The 20,644-nt window shown below is 45.3% G+C and overlaps 2 protein-coding genes across 16 annotated transcripts in view; one reads left to right on the top strand and one right to left on the bottom strand.

The window, feature by feature from the left end:
• ANGEL1 (angel homolog 1) overlaps window positions 1-20,644 on the top strand; it is a 226,307-nt gene that overhangs the window by 162,515 nt on the left and 43,148 nt on the right. The gene's annotated exons all lie outside the window — the stretch shown is intronic.
• LRRC74A (leucine rich repeat containing 74A) overlaps window positions 4,700-20,644 on the bottom strand; it is a 38,331-nt gene continuing 22,386 nt past the window's right edge. For 3 of the 9 annotated variants that reach the window (XM_039539032.1, XM_039539031.1, XM_039539029.1), the window contains exons 8-14: window positions 20,340-20,425; window positions 19,042-19,236; window positions 18,578-18,673; window positions 15,032-15,175; window positions 12,237-12,344; window positions 11,387-11,472; window positions 4,700-6,557 (exon numbers count right to left, since the gene is read on the bottom strand). In XM_039539032.1, coding sequence (XP_039394966.1) covers window positions 5,933-6,557; window positions 11,387-11,472; window positions 12,237-12,344; window positions 15,032-15,175; window positions 18,578-18,673; window positions 19,042-19,236; window positions 20,340-20,425 — 1,340 coding nt within the window. In that variant the 3' untranslated portion in view covers window positions 4,700-5,932. Of the gene's footprint in view, window positions 6,558-9,370; window positions 9,469-10,111; window positions 10,329-11,386; window positions 11,473-12,236; window positions 12,345-15,031; window positions 15,176-18,577; window positions 18,674-19,041; window positions 19,237-20,339; window positions 20,426-20,644 lie in introns of those variants that run through there. The other 6 variants (XM_039539030.1, XM_039539034.1, XM_039539035.1 and 3 more) reach the window with 6 other exon arrangements.

Genomic DNA, 20,644 nt, shown 5'->3' on the forward strand with positions numbered 1-20,644 from the left:
AAGTCAGAAAATTGTGGTTTCAATAGGCCAGAACTTTTCCAGATTTGTGCTTTGTCTGAACTTCTCTTTACATTTCTCATCCTGCAGCTAGGGCCTCACTGTTTACACATTCATTCACTCACATACTTGCCTCTTACTCTCACATATACACTCATTCACATTCAGTACAGGTATTGTTTATCACATATATGCCCCCTCTAGCTCTCTTTTACACACATTTTCTCTGACACAGCTGTTTCTTTCTTATTGTTTTTCCCAAATTGTCCATTTCATTAAAAAAATGTTTTTGTTGCATTCTGAGGTCTTATTTTATGGCCATTGGCATTCTCGTGTGGATAGTGATGGACACACAGCCACGTTTTTTCTGCTCATATTCACACTGCTTTGTATTCTACCATTTACCTTGCCTACCTTTGCTTTGTGTTCCTGCACCAGTTTAATGCTGCAAACCTTTCAGTAATGCTGTTTGCACTGCTGAAGTGGCTCTGTGAAAAGGAACTGATAGAAAGGAGGACTTTGAATAGGCCAGTCACTGCTCCCCCATTTCAGGCCACCTTGCAAGCCAAGCTTGGTCTTTCACACTTACGGTAGCAAGATCAGCCACGGGATGACTGGGCCCTCTAGCAGCTGACACCTAGGGCTAGTCTACGCTGGCAATGCTAAAGTGCTGCCGTGGCAGGAGAAGGGTCTAATCTCCAAAAAGAACCCACGTTACATGCACAAAGTTCTTGGTGCTAGTATTAGGGCAATTGCTACTGACATCAACTCATCTCTCCCAATGAATGGCCAGGCATGAGACAGCCCATGGTGTCTTCAGACTTTTGATACTGACATGACACCTAGTGGCCAAGATAGGAAACTGTCCCTCTGTATGTCATAAAAATTCCTGCAAAACAGGATTGCTCAGTTCCAGTAACAAGTCTGTGTGTCTCAAGACATCAGGAGGCTGGGGCCTGAAGTTTAGGTCTTCCATTCTGGCTATTATTATTATTAGTTTAATGTAGCACCCATGGTGTCCTAGTTGCTTTCCATCCATACAAGAATAGATGGTTCCTGCCCCAGAACGCTCACAGTTTCAGGCCTGATTGACAGACAGATTTTGAACTGGTCTAACTATTTCAGACAGGGGTGGGATTATTTTTTAATCAAAATAGCTATGCCAGTACATCCCTGGTGTGGATACAGTTATACTGGTATGAAGGTATAAAGGTGCCTCATACCTGTATAGCTTATTTCCCTTCCCAGAAGATGGGGTGGGGGTGTTCTACTGCTTTAACTATACAGCTATAGTTAAAACAACACAACTTTTGTATGTAGACAATCCCTAAAGGATAGACAGACATAGACTGAAGTCGGGTATTTTCTCTACAAATCAAGAAGCTTCACTTTAGTCACATACATGCCAATTGTAAATGCTTCCCCTTTAAATACCTCATTGCTCAAAGCCTCTCACTCTGTCCTATACAACATAGAGTCCTTGCAGAAAGCAGGATTTAGGTATTAGTTTGTATGGAAAACATTAGGTCTTTATTTTCAAATTGTTTTTTAATTTTTGTAAATCTTTTAAAATTTTTGCTCTTGCAGGAAAATAAAAATAACATTCAGATACTACTTGTTATTTATCAAAACACAATGACCATAAAAGCCAAATATCATAACAGATTCAGTAATAAAATCATGATAATCATTTTTCCCGATATTTAATGTAAGTATCATGTACTGCAATCAAGCCAGTGCCTCATTTGTCTTGTTCCATCATCACGATTCTCCTTCTTCACTGGTCTCATTTGTGCCTACTATTTTGGGGGCTCTTATTAGGTGTCTAGTGAAATGTTTCTAAAAAGGTCTTGATCCTGTAAATGCTGCTGCCCCTGGACACTCACTGAAGTCTTTGGAAGCCAGGGAGCTCTGAGGCCCAACTTGTTTAACTTTCCTTCTTTGTAAATTCCAATACTAATGGTTGAAATTTCATTGGGTAAAAGGAGAAACAGACTTGTTTGTAAATGTGTTAAGAGAGTACTCAGACTGGTGCATTTTGAACACAGAAATCACATCTAGTCCTTCTAAGCTTTTATTTGTTGAGTACCCATATTTTATATACATTGAGCCTGATTCTCCTCTCATCTACACTGATGTAAATCAGGAGAAACGCCATTAAATTCAGTGCATTTACAGAGGAGTAAAACAAATAAAACAGGTTTAAATAAGAGGACAATTGGGCCCATTATGTGTTTATGTGTATATATAAATAAAAATGTACACACATATAGATGGGGCTGGGAGGGAGAAAGGACTACTGCAAACTGAAACAGGAGAATGTGAAACAAGCTTTTCCTGAAGAACTGCACAACCAACTTGTAACAATTGATGCAAACTCTAACAACGTTAAGGAAAATTGGGCATCTTTTACAGACGCTGTATACTCAGCTTCATCCAATACCTTCTGTTCCATCACACGTAAACATCAAGATTGGTTTGATGAAAACGACATAGGGGAACTATTGAAAGAGAAACAGCAGTTCCATAAAGCCTATTTAGAAGACAGCACTTCAACATCTAAGAAGTCAGCCTTCAACAACATCAAAAGGCCTGTCCAATGCAACTTAGAAAGATGGAAAACTCATGGCTAAGCAGCAAGGCAGATTAAATTCAGTCCTACCCAGACAGGAATGACATGAAGAACTTCTATGATGCTCTGAGGACAATCTACGGGCCACAGTCATCAGGAACATCTCCAATACTGAGAGCTGATGGCACCACACTGCTCACTGATAAAGAAAAGATACTACAAAGGTGGGCAGAACACTTTAACCACATCCTCAATCGACAGTCATCTATTAGTGAGACAGCAAATGATCGACTGCCCCAGATCGATATCAACATATCTCTTGCTGATCTCCCAATGCTGATTGAAACTGTGAAAGTGATTGACCTGCTGTCAAATGGCAAAGCACCTGGAGCAGATGCTATACCAGCTGAAGTCTACAAGGCCAGAGGCTCACACATGGCTCTGAAACTGACTGAATTTTTCCAATCAATGTGGACTCAAGGAACTATATCCCAGGAGTACAAGGATGCATCCGTCGTCCACTTGTACAAGTGGAAAGGCAACAGATAATCCTACAACAACTATTGCGGCATTTCCCTGTTGTCAGTAGCCGGCAAAATTCTTGACAGAATTCTGCTGAATCACCTTATGCAACACATTGAACAGGGGCTCCTGCCTGAGAGTCAGCGTGGCTTCAGAAAAGGACTCGGGACTATAGAAATGGGGTTTGCAGATTGTCATCTTCAGGAGAAATGCCAGGAACAGAACTCCAACCTGTACATGACTTTCATTGGCCTGACAAAAGCATTTGATACAGTCAGTCAGGAGGGCCTTTGGAAGATCATGGCAGAATTCAGTTGCCCAGAGAAATTAATCACAATAGTTTGGCAATTCCATGATGGCATTCTTGCTCACATTGTGGACGACGGTGAGTCATCTGAACCATTCCCAGTCACCAATGGAGTTAAGCAGGGCTGTGTGTTGGCCCCAACTCTCTTCAGTATGATGTTCTCTGCCATGCTTACGGATGCTTTTTGTGACTGTGACACTGGAATTGGCATCAGATAGCGAACTGAAGGCAAGCTCTTCAATTTGAGGAGACTACAGGTGAAGACAAAGGTACAGGAAGTCACTGTTTGTGATCTTCTGTTTGCTGATGACTGTTCCCTGAATGCCAAATCTGAGTCTGACATGCAGCAGAGTATGGACCATTTCTCTTCAGCTTGTGACAACTTTGGTCTCATAATCAACATCAAGACAGAAGTGATGTACCAGCCTGCACCAGGAAAGCCTTATGTACAGTCTACTATCACAGTGAATGTCCAAACCCTCCAGGCAATGGACAAGTTCACCTGCCTCAGCAGTACACCCTCATGTGCAATTCACATCGATGATGAAACCAATGCCAAAATTACCAAAGCAAGTGTGGCCTTTGGCAGACTACGTGCACATGTGTGAGAGCATAGAGGCATTAGTCAACAAACAAAGGTCTACAAAGACATTGTATTGCCAACTTTGATGTATGCATGAGAAACCTGTATGGTGTACAGCCACGATGCTATGAAGCTGAATCACTTTCACGTGGGCTGTCTGAGGAAACTGATGAGGATAAGATGGCAAGACAAGGTCCCAGATACTGAGGTTCTCATATGGGCAGACATTCCAAGCAGCCATACTCTGTTGATGAAATCACAGATGAGATGGGCAGGCCATGTCACCAGAATGTCAGATGAGCAACTGCCAAAGAAGATCTTTTATGCTGAGCTAAAGGAGGGAAAGTGCTCTCAGGGAGGCCAAAAGAAATGTTTCAAGGACTCCCTCAAGTTATCCTTGGGGCTGTTCAACACTGATCCAGAGTTTTGAGAAGATCTTGCTCATGATCGTGCTACCTGGCACAGCCTCATCCATACTGGAGCTACAGTCTATGACAGGTGTAGGCAACCTATGGCACGTGTGCCAAAGGTGGCATGCAAGCTGATTTTCAGTGGCACTCACACTGCCTGGGTCCTGGCCACCGGTCCATGGGGCTCTGCATTTTAATTTAATTTTAAATGAAGCTTCTTAAACATTTTAAAAACCTTATCTACTTTACATACAACAATAGTTTAGTTATATATTATAGACTTCTAAAAAGAGACCTTCTAAAAACGTTAAAATGTATTACTGGCACGCAAAACCTTAAATTAGAGTGAATAAATGAAGACTCGGCACACCACCTCTGGAAGGTTGCCGACCCCTAGTCTATGAGCAGAGGAGAACTGCTGAGGCAGAGCCGAAGCATCAGCAGCATAAATCTCACAACAGCAGCACGTCTGCTCTTAATCAAGCAACCCATAGCAGCATCTATTGTTTATTTTGCCAAAGGCAATTCAAAGCTCAAATTGGCCTCATCAGCCACTCATGTGTTCACAGAAACCAAACCAACCAGTTATACCATGGTCATCTTTCAATTCTAAGTATGAACAACAACAACAAGCCTCTAACTGCCAGAAGCTGGGTCTGGACAACGGGATGGATCATTCAATAATCGCCCTGTTCTGTTTATTCTCTCTGAAGCATCTGGCACAAGCCACTGCCAGAAGACATGATCCTGGGCTAGAAGAACCATTGGTCTGACCCAGTCTGGCTGTTCTGATGTTCTTTGCAACCACAAGGGTACGGACGAGTTTTCTAATGCCAGTTTAAATTTTGCACAGTTTTGTGACTCCCCTCACAATGAACACATCTTTGGGCCACAGCCTGGGTCTCAGTCCCAAGGCTGAGAACCACTAATAAGAGAACCAACAATCACATCCACTTGAGGTACCCGAAATCACCTAGCATTCAAGGGGAGCACACCCAGGACACTCCTACCCATCCAGCACTCTAACCCAGGGAGCACTGTAACTCAAGGCACTGTCAGGTACAACACCCTAACTAGGGGAGCAAACCCAGGGTACCAACAGCTCACCCAGCAATTGAGATAGTGAAGCATGCTTACCTATCCATCTAACTTGTTCATCAAAGCATTTACACTGTGCGCATCACTGTGGTATGTGACTGCCTGAACACCAGGTTCACCTTTGTTTTGTCATCACTTCAGCTTCCAGGTGACTGTGAGCTAGAATGTGGAGTCCCACTGTCCCTTATGGTGCTGGGTATTATTTCCCCTCACCTGAGTGTATGTGAGAGGTGTGAATTTTAGTAGCTTGCATTTGGCTAGGTAGGGCATTTCTGTAGCATAGCACAGATGAACTGCAGTGAAAAGTAGATAGAAGAAAGGGGATGGGTTTGTTACCAGGAAATAAACCACACACATCCCTATGTATTATCACCCTCTGAGACTCCCATCACCACTTCCCTGACCCCTTGTTGGGCTGGTCATTTCCCATCACCTCAGTCTTGTCATTTGGATGACTTAGCACTGTGCCCATGCTTCTGTGGTGATGAGGCAGCATGGCAGTTCCTGGCCAAGTAGTGAGACTCGTGAGCAGAACATCTGGTCTCCCGTGGCATCACCCTGTAAGAAGAGGCATTGTCACTAGACTGGGCCTTGGAGTATGTTTCCAGGTCAGAGGTTGCTATGCTGTACTGGGAGTGGGTTTGGGCTTCTGAGATACTGAGGTTGCGCTGGGAGTAAAATTTCACTTCCAAGTCAGAGGTTGACATGTCCCGTGAGGCCGAATGTGGTTCACTCTGGGACAGCTGATGGCTGGAGGAGCCCTTTTGCTCACTGAATGCTGGCTCAGCAGAGTTCTGGCTGCTTGTGGATTTCCCGGTGATGGCTGGTTGGCACCATGAGCTGAGAGAAGTGGTTGGGAAGTGGGCAAGGTCAGACTTGGGCAGTGCCAGAGGCTTCTGGCCAGAACACATCACCAGGGAACTGCGTGATGTGACCATTTCCACGGCAGTCTTGAAAGTCTGCAGCACATGCTCACTCTTGTGCTTCTCCTTCTTCTGCCGTGACTCTTCCCTCCTTAGCTGCCACCGCTGGTCTCGTACCATCTGCTTCTGTGTGTCCACCAGGCTCCTATGTAGCAAGAGATAGTGAAGGGGGTGGGGGACAGAGAAAATGGGAAGTAAACAGAAGGTTACTGTGGTTGTAGACATCCACCTGTTCCCTCAGGATGCAGAGCTCTACAGTTAAGGGCAACTTGCTGCTCCCTATTGCCTGGGTCCATTCTCTTTTCTGGCCACAGGCAGGAGGCTCTAGATACTGATGAGCCCAAAACACTATCTTGGATTCGTGTTCTTATGCTTTGGCTCCCTTTGAATCATACACTGTCAAGATCTTGCAGATGCTACTGCCCCCACACATCTGAGAGGGTCAGTGTACTGCAGTCTATGCTCTCTGTGCAATGCAGTGTGGAGGCACAGGCAAGAGCTGTGGGATTCTGTCTGGACTGGAGCTGGGTGACATTTTTCAGATGAAACTTTTTTTCACCAAAGGCAGACTCCGATTGACCAAAACATTTTGTGAATTTGTATTGAACTGGCTGACTTGTTTCAGTTAAAAAAAAAACCCCAAAAGCCCAAAAATGTTTTTACTTTTTTATTTGAAACAATGTTTTGTTTAGAATTTTATTAAAAATTCCTAGAAATTAAAGAGTAAAATAAATACTTTCTCTGTGATTTCAGATTGTTTATTTTGTGCATTTGAGTGCACGGGTACAGTCAATTTCACTGATTCCCTGTATAGTCAATCAGGGCCTGAACCTGCAGGCATTTACTGCCAGGCCTAGTGATTACTACTGAGTAGTACCATAGGGCCTGGTTCTCTGCTGCCCTGTATCTATGTAATAATTTACACCTGTGCAAATTGAATGTGAAGTGGGTGTAACATACTATTAAATCACCATACTATCATTCTAACACCTCCCCAACTTTGCATTCAGTTTGTATTGGTGTAAGTTACTACATAGATTGTAAACTCTTTGGGTTAGGGACTGTCTTTTTGTTCTGTGTTTGTACAGCACCTAACACAGTGGGGTCCTGGTTCATGACTGGGACTTCCTGGCACTATGATGATGATTAGTAATAACAATAATAAAAAAAAGCATAGGGCAACAGAGGATCAGGTCCACTGATTTCAGTGGTCCTACTCATGCTATCTTGCACTAGGCCTGGCAGTAACTGCTTGAAGGATTGGCTCCTTAGTTAGTCAGTTTGCCATGTCATTTGATTGGATCTTTCACATAGCAACAGAGGAGAGAAAAACATTTTCTAAAAATAGAAAAAATGTTGTAAAACTACAAACAGTAGCAAGGGCTGTCAGGGGCTGATGTAGTTTCAAACACTACATCTAACTCTCTTTAAAAAGTTTAGTAGGCAGCAAGATGATGGCTGTAGAAATTACAGAGGCCCAGGACACCATGGTTGGGGTGAATGCAAGATTGTCTTTATTTTCTGTTTACCAAACTCTTAGTTCCTTGTTATATGCCCACTATGTAATAGTGACCTCCCTGAATAGTGGCTATAAACATTCACCTCTAACAACATAATGGTGTTTCTTTACCTTTATCCCACAATTCCAAGTTATACCCCCTTGGAGCACCCTACATAATTCCTCTCTCTCAGCGTTTATACCCCACAGTTACTTGTAGACTGTCATCATGTCTACCTTAGTCATATCTTAGCCAAACTACCTATTTAGCTTTTAATCTTTCTTCATAAATCAACACCTCCAGCCCCTAATCATGCTTATTTCTGATTTCCCTCAAGTGTCTCTCTAATATTATTAATTATTTAGTTTGTAGTAGCATCCACCATGTGGCTGGTGCTTTCCAAATACAGATGAAGTCTCAGTCCCTGTCCTGAAGAGCATATATTCTTGCAAATCAAAGACAAACAAAGGAAGGGAGAAAGGGATACCAAATATAAGCAGAGACATCTGGTGAGATGGGGCTTTCAGTTCATTAGCTACAAGCTTGTTGTAACACAAGAACCAGCGGTCACCCAACAAAATTAATAGGCAGCAGGCTAAAAACAAACAAAAGGAAGTACTTTGTCACACAACGCATAGTCAGCTTGTAGAACTCATTGTCAGGGGATGTTGTGAAGGCCAAAACTAACTGGGTTTAAAAAAGAATTAGATAAATTCATGGAGGATAGGTCCACCAATGGGTATTAGCCAAGATGGTCAGGGATGCAACGCTCTGGGTGTCCCTTGCCTCTGACTGCCAGAAGGTGGGTGTGGACAACAGGAGATGGATTACTCAATAATTGCCCTGTTTTGTTCATTCCCTCTGAAGCACCTGGCATTGGCTGCAGTGGGAAGGCAGGATACTGGGTTGATGGACCATTGGTCTAATTCAGTATGGCCATTCTTACGTTCTTTTTAATTAAACATTAATTTCCTCTCCCCTCATCATCCCTCCACTATTCAACCACTCATTGTGCACACCCAGAAATCCCTAACTTCAATTCCAGTGTCCTTACATTTCATCTTCCCAGCGTTCAACCCATTGCCTCCACATAACAAGATTTGAGGGGATTATTTAAACTAGGATCTGGGGGAGAGTTGATGGCAGCAGAGAAGCTCTCAGGTCAGACAAAGGCATCTGCTCGGGATAAAGATACCAGTAAGAGAAAGTAAAAAATGTATTGGAGGAGAGAACGACTGAGAACACAGAGGTAAATTCTGGAAAAGTAATAGAATTATGATGATAGTGATCTAATGCTTGGAGATCGGTCTTGTGTTGAGTGTGACTGTTGCATCAGTTTCCGGCTTCATTGCTTGTAAGAGTTTGCATTGTTGTGAGGAAATACACGTGAGTAACCTTAACTGTAGGTCAATGGAGTTTTTGGATGGGAATTTTGGTGGGGGCAGAAGTTAAGACTTACCAGACAGTAATTGCCAGGATCATTCTTCTTTCTTTTTTTGACAATTGATTCCCCCATAGCTTTTTTCCAATCCTCTAGTACAGCAATTCCCCAGTTGTCTAAAATTTGTTAGCAGCACAGTCAATTTTTAGCAACTCTCCAAACATCCTAAAGTACATTTCATCTGGATCTGCTAATCTGTACCTGTTCATATTTTCCAAGGTATTACCTGTTTATCATATTTAAAAGTTCTCAATTACTTCTTAGTAATTGTCAGACCGCTTCATTTTTCTTGTTAAAGATTTTAAAAAGCAATTCAGTATCCCAGGAATTTTAGGTCTGTCATGGATTTCATCCCACTCCTGCCTTTCTAGTATATCTCTCCCCCGGATATATTTGTTTAAACCCTTATTTCTCTTAATCCTTTTGGCAGCATTAAGTGTGGCTGCTCCCCTCTTTAATTCTCCTCCTGCCTTCGAGGTCCCTGTATCAAGGCTGCTAAGATCTGGCTGGTGGTGTCTGCACAGGACTTCATTTAGACCTCGACCACACTGCTCCAGAAAGGGGGCAATAGTAGCATATAACTCCACAGGACTCCCTCATTACAGACCTCCTTCTCCCTCTCTGCAAATAAGTGCGGCACTCCCAGATTGTGGAGCAAGATGCGCTGGTACCTGGCGTCTCATGGAGCTATATTCTCGCCCCTTGGTCAACAGGACTATACTACAACCTTCACAAACCTGTCCCAGACATGTAGGGGAATGTAAACTTTATTTTCTAGATTCAGTAGCCTTGACTATCAAAAGTCCCACATTTCTCTACTTTTCCAAGCCATGGGTCATTTTGTTTTAGCTTCTTTCCAGCACTTATCCTTCCACTTTTCACCAGCTGACCTGCCTCCTGGCTTCTCTCCTAAGGTTCCTCCTCCTCCTCCTCCTCTTCTTTAGGCTTCTGTGCTGGCTGCTTCTCTTTTAAATAACTGATTTCAAAGGTGAAAGAAGAGAAATCAGGATTTAAAACCAGTTTAATGAACCTCCTCCCTCTTCCTAGATGCCTGAAAGATACTGAGAAGGCCATAAAAAAATTGCCTGAGATGGGAGCGACCTGGACATCAAAGTTAGACCTGTCCCATCTCTTGGCTACATGTGTGACAGTAACACTATGGCACATGAAATAGACCCACCTGGATAGGAATAGATTAACATTTGCAAAACTGGCCCATGTGCTTCAGCCCTTAAATGTAGGCTACAACATGAAATATTTAAAATCCATGGTGGTGTTTGAAGGGTGAGAATATTCAGGCAAAATTATCAGAGCTTTGAGATCATCAGTCGCATCTGAGACTGTAAATCTAGGGGCAATTTCCATTCCCAGGACAAGTGGCTTGGCCTGCAGCTCCTAACAGCCTTGGAGTGTCTGACCACTCAGAGTCTCAGAACCTCCACACTACTGCTATAGGCTGATATTTATTCAAAATTATGGAAGGCACTGAGGTTTGAAAGCAGGTTTGGTCAGAAGTCTGGGACACCTAAGAAGAAGGATCATAGAAGGAAGCAAAGAAATGGAGGTCTCAGGATGGAATAGAGGGTCTTAAAGCAGAGATTTGCTGCCTTTCTGGAATCTTCTCCTGGGTTTCAGAGTGGAGAGTGATGCTGAGATGATACCTGGAGAGTCCATAACTGTCACACAACATGTGCAGCAGTGAAAATGCCATTCCACTGTGAGATTCATGCCATTTCACAGCAGGCTTGGGAAACATGAGGGATTTTGTGGTATATGAGAAGAGTGCAGAAAAATATAGAACTTCTGGCCTGGATCAAAAGGGTTACTATGCATACAGCTGGTAATCTCACCTCTAGACTACTAAAAATGCAGTGTGTATCATGTGATATGGATCCCTGAATGATCATGTGCCCTAGCTGTGTCCTCCCTCTAGAGTGAACTAGTATAGGTTCATTCAGTGTCAATCAGAATTGAGACAAATAAAGAAAAGAAGAAAATGAGAGAGAAAGCAAGTGCAGGAGATGCTTCACTCACCTGTAATCCACCATTCCTGTCTGGTGCCGGTCCAATTTGTGCACCAGTTCTCCAATCTGGGCTCGATCTAGTGGAATTCTTGATTGCTGGTTGGAGAAGGGAGAAAGGAGATTTGTGATTATCTCCCCTTTTGTGGCTCCCAGTGGCTGAAATACAAGTGGTGCCAGACAGCCTGGCTTCTTTGCACACAGAACTTTTTTTACCAGCATGGGAAGCGTTCACTATTTAATAACTAGGTGAATAGCCTGGAGCAATTAGAAAGGGAGGGAAGAATTTCACCAGGTGGCAGAATCCCCTTACCAAGAATTCAAGAAAAAATGCAGTTGTTTTTTGCACCTCTTGTTTGTCAGGTGTAAATAGGATTAAATATTGAACTGTGGATGCTTTCTCACAGGCACAGTGTTGAACTGATCACCATAGTTAGAGCCAAGGAGGGATTTTTCCTCAAGATGTGTTGGCACGGACTGGAGTGGCTTGGCTTTTTCCCATAGCACTGAGCAGAGATCCTCCATAAAATCCAATAGACATATTCCACACAATTAGTCTCCAGTATCTGGAGGAACCAGGATAGGTGGGAGTTGGAATACTGGGATTTTACATGGTTAATGTTATTCCAGAATGGATCCATGGCTATTTTGCCATCCACATCAGATATTAGGTCTTGTGGCATTTCCTTTGGGCCTCGTTCAGGGGTAAGTGTTTTTCATGGCACATGTGGAGTTAGCCTAGTGGTGTGAGCTTTCTCTCAGCAGAACTCAACCAGCCCCATCTAGGGGCTTCAGCAGTGTGAGCTTCCTCATAACAACACCCTGCCCTGAGAAAATTAGAGGACACAGTTTCTGAAGCACACCTGCATCATGGCTTTCCGGAATTCTGCCACAGGGATCTTCATACTTCCGTTTTTGTCCATATTTCTAAAGAAATCCCAGAGTCTCAACTTGCGCTCATCTAAGTAATTCTAGGAGAAGCAGAGAAACAAAGATAAAACTTCCCTAGGGAAACTATTCTGCAATCTGGTGTTTCTCTAGGTATTTATACTGTGCTCATTATTGTGGTATCTGAGCATCTAATGGAGCCCTCTGTTTTGATTTTCAGGCTAAATTTTCCTTTACTCAGGTTCATCCCATTCTTCCTACTTAGACCCCATTGGAACAACCCTAAATAATTCTTCTGTCTCCTTGTTCTTCATCCTTCAAATATTTATATATAATTCTCAAGTCCCCACCCCACAAGTCATTGTTTGATCAAATGATAAATATTTAGTTCTTTGGATCTATCCTCCAAAGTCAATCCCTTCCTCCAGGTGCCTGATCATTTTTATTGCCCTTCTCTGAACTCTCTACAGTCTGACAATGTCTTACTGGTCCCAAGGGGTCCAGACCTGAATGCAATATTCCAGGAGAAATGAGCTAGAGTGGCATTGAGAAGTGAAGTCAGGAAAGTAACTGAAGTACTTCTCTGATGGATTGTATTTACTGGGGGACAACCTATCCTATATTCTCAATTACTGAGGGACAATCTACACTCATTACTATATTTGCTTTCCACATTAACATGTAGTATAACTTTTTATGAGTGATGTACCCGAATATTTGGATGCTAATATTTAAACTGTATTGTTAAATTTATCAGCCTTAGTTTGGGATATTGCAGATTATGTACCATCTGTATTTTATGACTTTTTAAACCAAACTTTGTACTTTTGGATAATTTAAGCATTATACCCAGATGTATATAAACTCTTTCTTTAACCCGTGTATTAGATAATTTTAACATTAGCTTTAATAATTTTGTTTTATTCCTGATGCCATGCAGCGAGGAACTAGCATTTTCTTGCTGTAAACTGTGGTGCTTCTGCACATGCAACCCAAAACAGCTTTGTCTATTTTCAGTACCATATTCTATTGCAAACATATGTCGTCTTTGCTGTTCACTCGCATCCCAGGTCTGTGTTGGTCATCAAGATCTGTACGCACAGTGAACAGTTCTCTGTGGCTCTCACCACCTCTCCCATCTTCAGTGCAACCAGCTGTTCCAAGTGCACCCAGGTTGTACACTAAGGCTCCTAACACCTTGTATAGATCCCAGCACACTTATTTAAAGCCACATATACAGTGTTACAGAGGCTAACAAGCTAATATTCTGCTTAGCCATTAAGGAATGCAGCCAGATTATAATAGCAGCCTGGTTGTGAAAACTTTTTTTATCCAGATCACCTTCTTTTTGTGGATACAGACTAACATGGCTACTACTCTGAAACAGGTCTGATGGTATGACTCTCCTGTCCCAGCAAGGGGGACATCGCCACCTGCTGTCACTTGTAGAAATTACAGGCCTTTGAAAACAGGGCCGCCCAGAGGATTCCGGGGGCCCGGGGTCTTCGGCGGCGGGGGGCCCTTCCGTTCCGGGACCCGCCGCCCAAGTGCCCTGAAGACCCGCGGCGGGGCCCCCCCGCCGCCGAATTACCGCCGAAGCGGGACCCGCCACCGAAGTGCAGCCCAGTCTTCGGCAGCGGCGGGGGGGCCCCCGCGGCGGGTCTTCGAAGCACTTCGGCGGCGGGTCCCGGAAGGGAAGGGCCCCCCCGCTGCCGAATTACCGCCGAAGACCGAGCTGAACTTCGGCGGCGGGTCCCGCTCCATCTTCGGCGGTAATTCGCCAGCGGGGGGTCCTTCCGCCCCGGAGCGCAAGGACCCCCCGCCGGCGAAGACCGGGAGCGAAGAAGCTCCTGCGCCCGGCCCCGCAAGAGTTTTCCGGCCCCCCCAGAGCGAGTGAGGGACCCCGTTCCAGGGGCCCCGAAAAACTCTCGTGGGGGCCCCTGTGGGGCTTGGGGCCTGGGGCAAATTGCCCCTCTTGCCCCCCCCGGGTGGCCCTGTTTGAAAATAACCATATATATAAAGCTTCTGGCAATATTTGTTAAGAAATAATATAATATCTTGTATTTATATAGCTTAATCTTGAAGACCCCAAAAGGAGTCCTATTAAGTTCAACTGGGGTAGTGGGGGTTTTGTGATGATCTGAACTGAGATCCACCAGCATGTTTCAGACAGCTCATCCGACACCCATCAGTTGGACAAGGGAGCACTACTGTCAGGTGATTATAGACTAGGACTGGGAATCAGAAGAGCTGGGTTATTATTCTCAACTCTGCCACTGACTTGCTGTGTGAAATTAGGCAAGCCATTTAACTTCCTTGTGCCTCAGTTTCCTCATCTGTAAAACAGATAATACTGACACATATCTGTAAAATGCTTTGAAATCCTTGAAGATGTCATACAAAGTCATAGAATTATTATTACTAATGATTTTTAGTCACTAATGACCTGAGTGAGATTCAAACCATCAGACTAGAGGTTAAAAAAAAGTTTTTATCCTATTCAGATGTCAGACTCCTGTGAGCCATCCAATCCCCAGCTATGTGTTTTCCCTAAAAAACAGAAAGATTTGCTAAGTAATTCTACATGGAATTAAATGTGTGACTATGGAATGCTTCATTTCACAATACAAGAAGAGACTGCGTGGCCTCTTCTGGAGGGTCCTACACTGGCTGAATTTTCTGCTGAGAAGAAAGCTCATTCCTCCCTGCAGTAGCCCAGAGTTTGTACACTAGGTGTGGAGAGACTATGGAGCCAATCTGGACTGCTCACCTGAATCAGCTTCATGGGGTCTGGACGCTGTTCAGGCTTCTTGGAGATGAAGCCTCGAACCCCACCATAGATGACATCTAATTCAGGATGCACCTGACACACCACATCCAGCAGCTTGAGGAAGCTTCCATTCACAAGCACATTCTAATGTAGGGGAAAGAGAACACTACACTCAGCACAGGCATCCCAGCCATATAGTCTAGCCTGCCTGAGGGTTTAATGAAAGCAAGAAACCTCCTGTATTAATGAACCCCATCTTATCTCAATATTAACTATGCTCCCCATGCCTCATACCTTTTTTCCTCCCCACACTTCACTTTAGTGGAGCCCACTGGGGGCCCAAGACTCTTCAGTGCTTCAGCCTCTAAGCATATGTTCCCTTTCTTTATCCTCACCACCTATCACCACTTCTGATACACAAAATTTACTTCCGTTTGACACAAGACAAATGCCTATCAAGCTGAAACACATCTGCCACCTTGCTCAAGTAGTCGGTCATCAGAAGATTACTGGGAGATGGTCCCCTCCCCACTCGGTCAACATATGACCTGCTCATTATTGCTTGGCTTTCTGCAGAAAAAAAAATTATTAAAACTGTGATCTAAAGTCAAAGGGGTTAGTTTCTCCAATAATGCCTCTTTACAGTCCAACCTACAGGGACAGGGGAATCTGGGAGGGGGTTGAGTTTCACCTGACACCTAGAATTTTCAGTGCTTTTCATAAAACTCTGTTTCATTATGTATATAGCCCTGCATGGATACACAAATGTGTATCCGAATCTGATCCACTATCCACAAAAATGATCTGCAGATATCCACATCCATAGATATCTGCGGGTTTGCAGGGCTTTACAGTGGGGGCCAGGCTGAGGCTCCGAGGCATCCCCCCTGCCAAAGCCCAGTTGGGGCGAGCTGTGTGTGCAGCTGTGGGGAGCCCGCATGGAGTCGGGGACCTTCCACCTGCCCTCAGCTGGGCAGGGAACCTGGGGGATGGGGACACGGCCTGGGACTGCTCTCAGCCCCTCACCCACTCTGCGAGCAGGTGGAGGGTCCACCATGGCTCCTCACAATTCCCCGGCTGGGCTCCATGCTGTGGAGTTGCCCAGGGGCTGCTTGGGCCCCCCACCCAGGGCAGGTGGAGGGTCTGCCACGGCTCCCCACAGCTGCCTGCTCTTACTGTGGCTGGGCTGCAGCTCTGAGCCACCCTCCCTTCCTGGCTGGAGCCAGGCCGGGGAGAGCCACACTGGCAACTGTGGGGAGCTGTGGCAGGCCCTCCACCTGCCCTGGGCGGGGGGCCCAAGCAGCCCCCTACCCAGTGTCCCAGCCCTCTGCCCAGGGCAGGTGGAGAGACCCAGGCTCCCCACAGATGCCAGTGTGACTCTCCCTGACCTGGCTTCGGCAGGGACGGGGGCGACTCGGAGCCGCACCCCGGCCATGATAAGAGCCAGGCAGGCAGCTGTTGAGAGCTGCGGCGGAGGCCCAAGCAGCCCCCCACCCAGTGTCCCTGACCTCCAGGCACCCGCCCAGGGCAGGTGAAGGATCCGTGCCATGGTTCCTCACAGCGGCCCGCCTGGCTCTTACCATCAGAGTCCTGTGCGGATACAAAATTTGTATCTGCATTCACGCTGCTATCTGCAGAAATGGTCCATGGATATAAAGCAGATACCCGTGGTTTTGCAGGGCTCTAAGTATGTAGTGCTAGTTAAAGGTTACATATTGGCAGTATCTGGAGACTAAGAGTTTGGTTTTCAGAGATGTTGAGCAGCTGCAGCGCTCATTGATTTTGATGGAGTAGTGGGGGCTCAGCATTTCTGAAAATCAAACTTAAGTCAACTATCCCCAGAGCAGGTGTAGCAAGGACAACACTAAATACAATATTCTATCTTAAGGTTTTATAGCTACCTGTAGGGAGTAAACCTCAATATTAATGCAAAAATAGTTATTAATGAAATAATTGATTTTTTTATATTAGGTTATTACAAACTTGTCTTTGCCTTTACTGAAATTTTTAAGAGGCACTTAAAATTATGTTCCTACCAGGGGCGGCTCTAGCGTTTTGGCCGCCCCAAGCAGTCATGCGCGGGAGGCGCCCCGGAGCCGCGGACCTCCCGCGGGCATGACTGCGGAGGGTCCGCTGGTCCCGCGTGGCTCGGCTGTACCCCCCGCGGCTGCGGACGGTTCGCGGACGCGGCGGCTCCGCTTGAGCTGCCGCAGTCATGCCTGCGGGAGGTCCAGCCGAGCCGCGGGACGACCGCCCCCTCCGCAGTCATGCCTGCGGCAGGTCCGGTCATCCCGGGGCTCCGGTGGACCTCCCGCAGGCATGACTGCGGCAGGTCCGCCGGCCCAGCCTACCGCCCCCCCTCGGCCGCAGGGGACGCCCCCTAGATTTGGCCGCCCTAGGCACCAGCTTGTTTTGCTGGTGCCTAGAGCCGCCCCTGGTTCCTACACATGATGCTTGGAGAATATGATTGCTCAAATGCTTGTTAGTTGCTTATTTGATTATATAAAACCTCAAGCTAGGTAAGGAGATTCCTGGAGGCCTCTGCTTTCTGTCAGTGTGACAGACTTCCAAAGCTCAAGGAAAATAACACCATGTTTACTACCCCAAGTGAAGTTACCAAGACTCTGAAATTCATCTTGATACCTTCTATTTTGCTTTAGTATTTCATACTATTTTCCTTTATCATATGTTTTAGTATTAGTTATTGTGATTCATGTTTTGTATAGAATATTTGATATGAGTCTTCACTTGCAATTTGTAAATGCTATAAGTGGTAGACTGTGTAAAAGAATGTAAGGAGGATTAATGCTTAGGATGTGTTATCCAGAGATAAACTAAGAAATCAGAAAAATGGGCCTTTTCACCCTTTCCTCTGCAAAGAAAAGAACCTATTGGTTTCAATCCCACGCAAAGGATTCTAGAAAAAATTCTTGTTGAAAATGATTTCTCTTATAGACATTCTAAAGTCTTAGTTCTTCAAGTGATAAGGAAACATTTATGATTGGGAAGCGGCGTGGGCTGAGGAACATACTGGCCGCCACTTCCCGCAGCTCCCATTGGCCTGGAGCAGTGAACCGCGGCCACTGGGAGCTGTGATTGGCTGAACCTGCGAGCACGGCAGGTAAACAACCACCAGGGGCTTTCCCTGAACAAGCGGTGGTCCTAATTTGAGAACCACTGCTCTACTATATTGCCCTGGAAGGTCATATTGTAGCATGAGAAGGGAGTTTAGCCTCCAAGGCAAACTCATACTTTGTCCTCTTTTCTGAGATTGCAGTCAAGATGGTCAATTACTGCTAACTGTGATGGTGATATGGATAACTATCTACCAGGAACTAGATTGAGACCTCACAACTTCCACTCATGCCATTGAAGAGCTGTTAAATAGTAACTTTTTGTCACTGGTGGCTGGAGTTGAACTGATACAGGTAACCCAGAAGACAGAACTCAAAGAGTTCTGAAAAGGTTTAGCGCTAGAATTCAGGTGGCTCCAAAAGGTTCTAATGTATATATTTTGGGACTCTACCAACCCTAACACCATCTTACTGAGATGTTGATCTCTTCCATCTTGGATTTTGGATTCTTCCTGATGGATGTGACAAGTGCAACGGCGCCCTCTACAGTTAGGGGATTATGAGACAGCTGTGGTGGGAGACAAATGGAAACAAATTAGGAGGAGAATTTTACTTCCTGGTAATGAGTGTGGGTGTATCTCTTTCCCCCTCAGTTTAGACTTTCGGAGGGTCATGGCCCAACTGTGCCCTTTCAACAAGTTTATCTTCATTATCTGTCCATCTTGTCACCTTCCCATTAAACTCTGCAAAGCCAGCTACAGGAATACATTCTGGTCACCTCCTTCTTCTCCTCCTTTGCCTGTCTCTTGCCTAGCACAAAACCAATTGCTCTCCATTTCAGCTTAGGCATCTCATATCAGAGTTTCCCTCGCCCCCTGGCTCAGGGTTTTCCACTCCCTTCCCTTACTCCTAGCCCAATTCAGGCTTTGTCTTTACCTTCAAGATTTTGAGATTTCCATTGACCTCTAGCCCCTTGGCCAGTTTCCCAGCCCCTTCATTGTTGATATGGTTGCTGCTGATGTCCAGTTTGACCAGAATGTTGTTGAGTTTGAGAGCTTCTCCAAGGGCCAGAGCCCCTTCATTCCCAAAGCCATTCCATGAGAGGTCAAGTATCTTCAGAGTTCCATTGACCTCCAGAGAGAGAAGAGAAATCACCACTGGCATCACAGCCATTGCAAATCCAGCTGATGCATCAATCTATTCCTCCTGTGAAGCCCCCTTTCATGACTGAGGCACTGAACCAACTGGGGACTTAAGACCTCTGCCTGCTTCTTCACTGTTGTCTTTGCCAGATAGAATTCCACCTATGTCAGTGGCCTCACAGCAGAACCTAGCAAATGCCAGCTGGGGCTCCAGCAGTGTGAGTTTCCTCACAGATGTGACCTACCAGTGCCAACCCTGAGCACAGCGATACAAAATTCTTCCCATCAGTGCTGAGTGGGACTGCACCTGTGTGAGCTAACCAGGGCCAGCCCACAGCCCACTGGTGTGAACTTCCTCCCAGCACTGACGGTCAGTGCCCTCTAGGACTACATTTGTGTGAGCTCCCAAATCCAGCCCAGACTTCAGTGATGTGAGCTTCCTCTCAGCACTGCCCTATTATTACCAGCGGAAACTCCCCACTGAAGGCTTTCTCTCAGGGGTGCCCTTTATGCTAGAGTGCGTAGTCCTTTACATGCTATTCAGAAAATAGGTGATTATGAAAAGGCCAAGCAGCACCCATGAAGCAGTACACTGGAGAGGGAGGTGCTGTGCCTGAATAGTTTTTCATGAATCATGTTAGCCATTACGTCATCATCAGACAGACTTTGGCTCAGGGATGGGTGATGTTTGAGAGTGTGGGTAGGGAGGGGAATCTGTGCCTCTGCCCAAAGAGGGATCTCTGAAGCAGATTAATCTAAAGTAAACTAAAGCTTGACAGGTGAGAAGCCTAGATGAGGGGTCACTGGGAGTATGTGTCATGGGAGAAGACCCCTTTGTCAGAGGAGGGTATGGATGGGAGTATCTGTTGTTTCTCTGTTGCTTGGTTTTGAGTGTTGCCTAAAGTTGACCCCTCTGTAAAATTAGAGGGGCATAGGTTATTGGCAAACACAGGAAGTTGAATGGCTAGTGATGATATAAAAGAACCATTAGCAGAACAAGAGCAGACCAGTGCTTCAGCCAAGACATGCCAACCTTCCAAGCTCAGCTAACAATTAGGGTCAGGTGTATCACTGTTCAGGAGGGAGGCTTACTCTGAGACCAGCACCCAATGCCACAGCCCCCTTCATCCGCAAGTGGTTCCAGCTCAGGTTCAGAAACTCAAGTGCTTCATTGTTGGCTGAGGAAGAGGAAAAGAGATATTAGCTGAAGAAGGAGAATGAACAGAAATGCATTTTAAAAGGCACTAGAGATTCATGCTATTGATGGAGTGGGGAGACATGAGGTAATCCCAGGCACATACCATCAGGGCTGGCTCCAGTGTTTTTTGCCGCCCCAAGCGGCAAAAAAAAAAAAAGCGATTGGTGGCAATTCGGTGGCAGGTCCTTCTCTCCGAGAG

Source organism: Mauremys reevesii, linkage group 4 (assembly GCF_016161935.1).
Source record: "Mauremys reevesii isolate NIE-2019 linkage group 4, ASM1616193v1, whole genome shotgun sequence".
NCBI lineage: Eukaryota > Metazoa > Chordata > Testudines > Geoemydidae > Mauremys > Mauremys reevesii.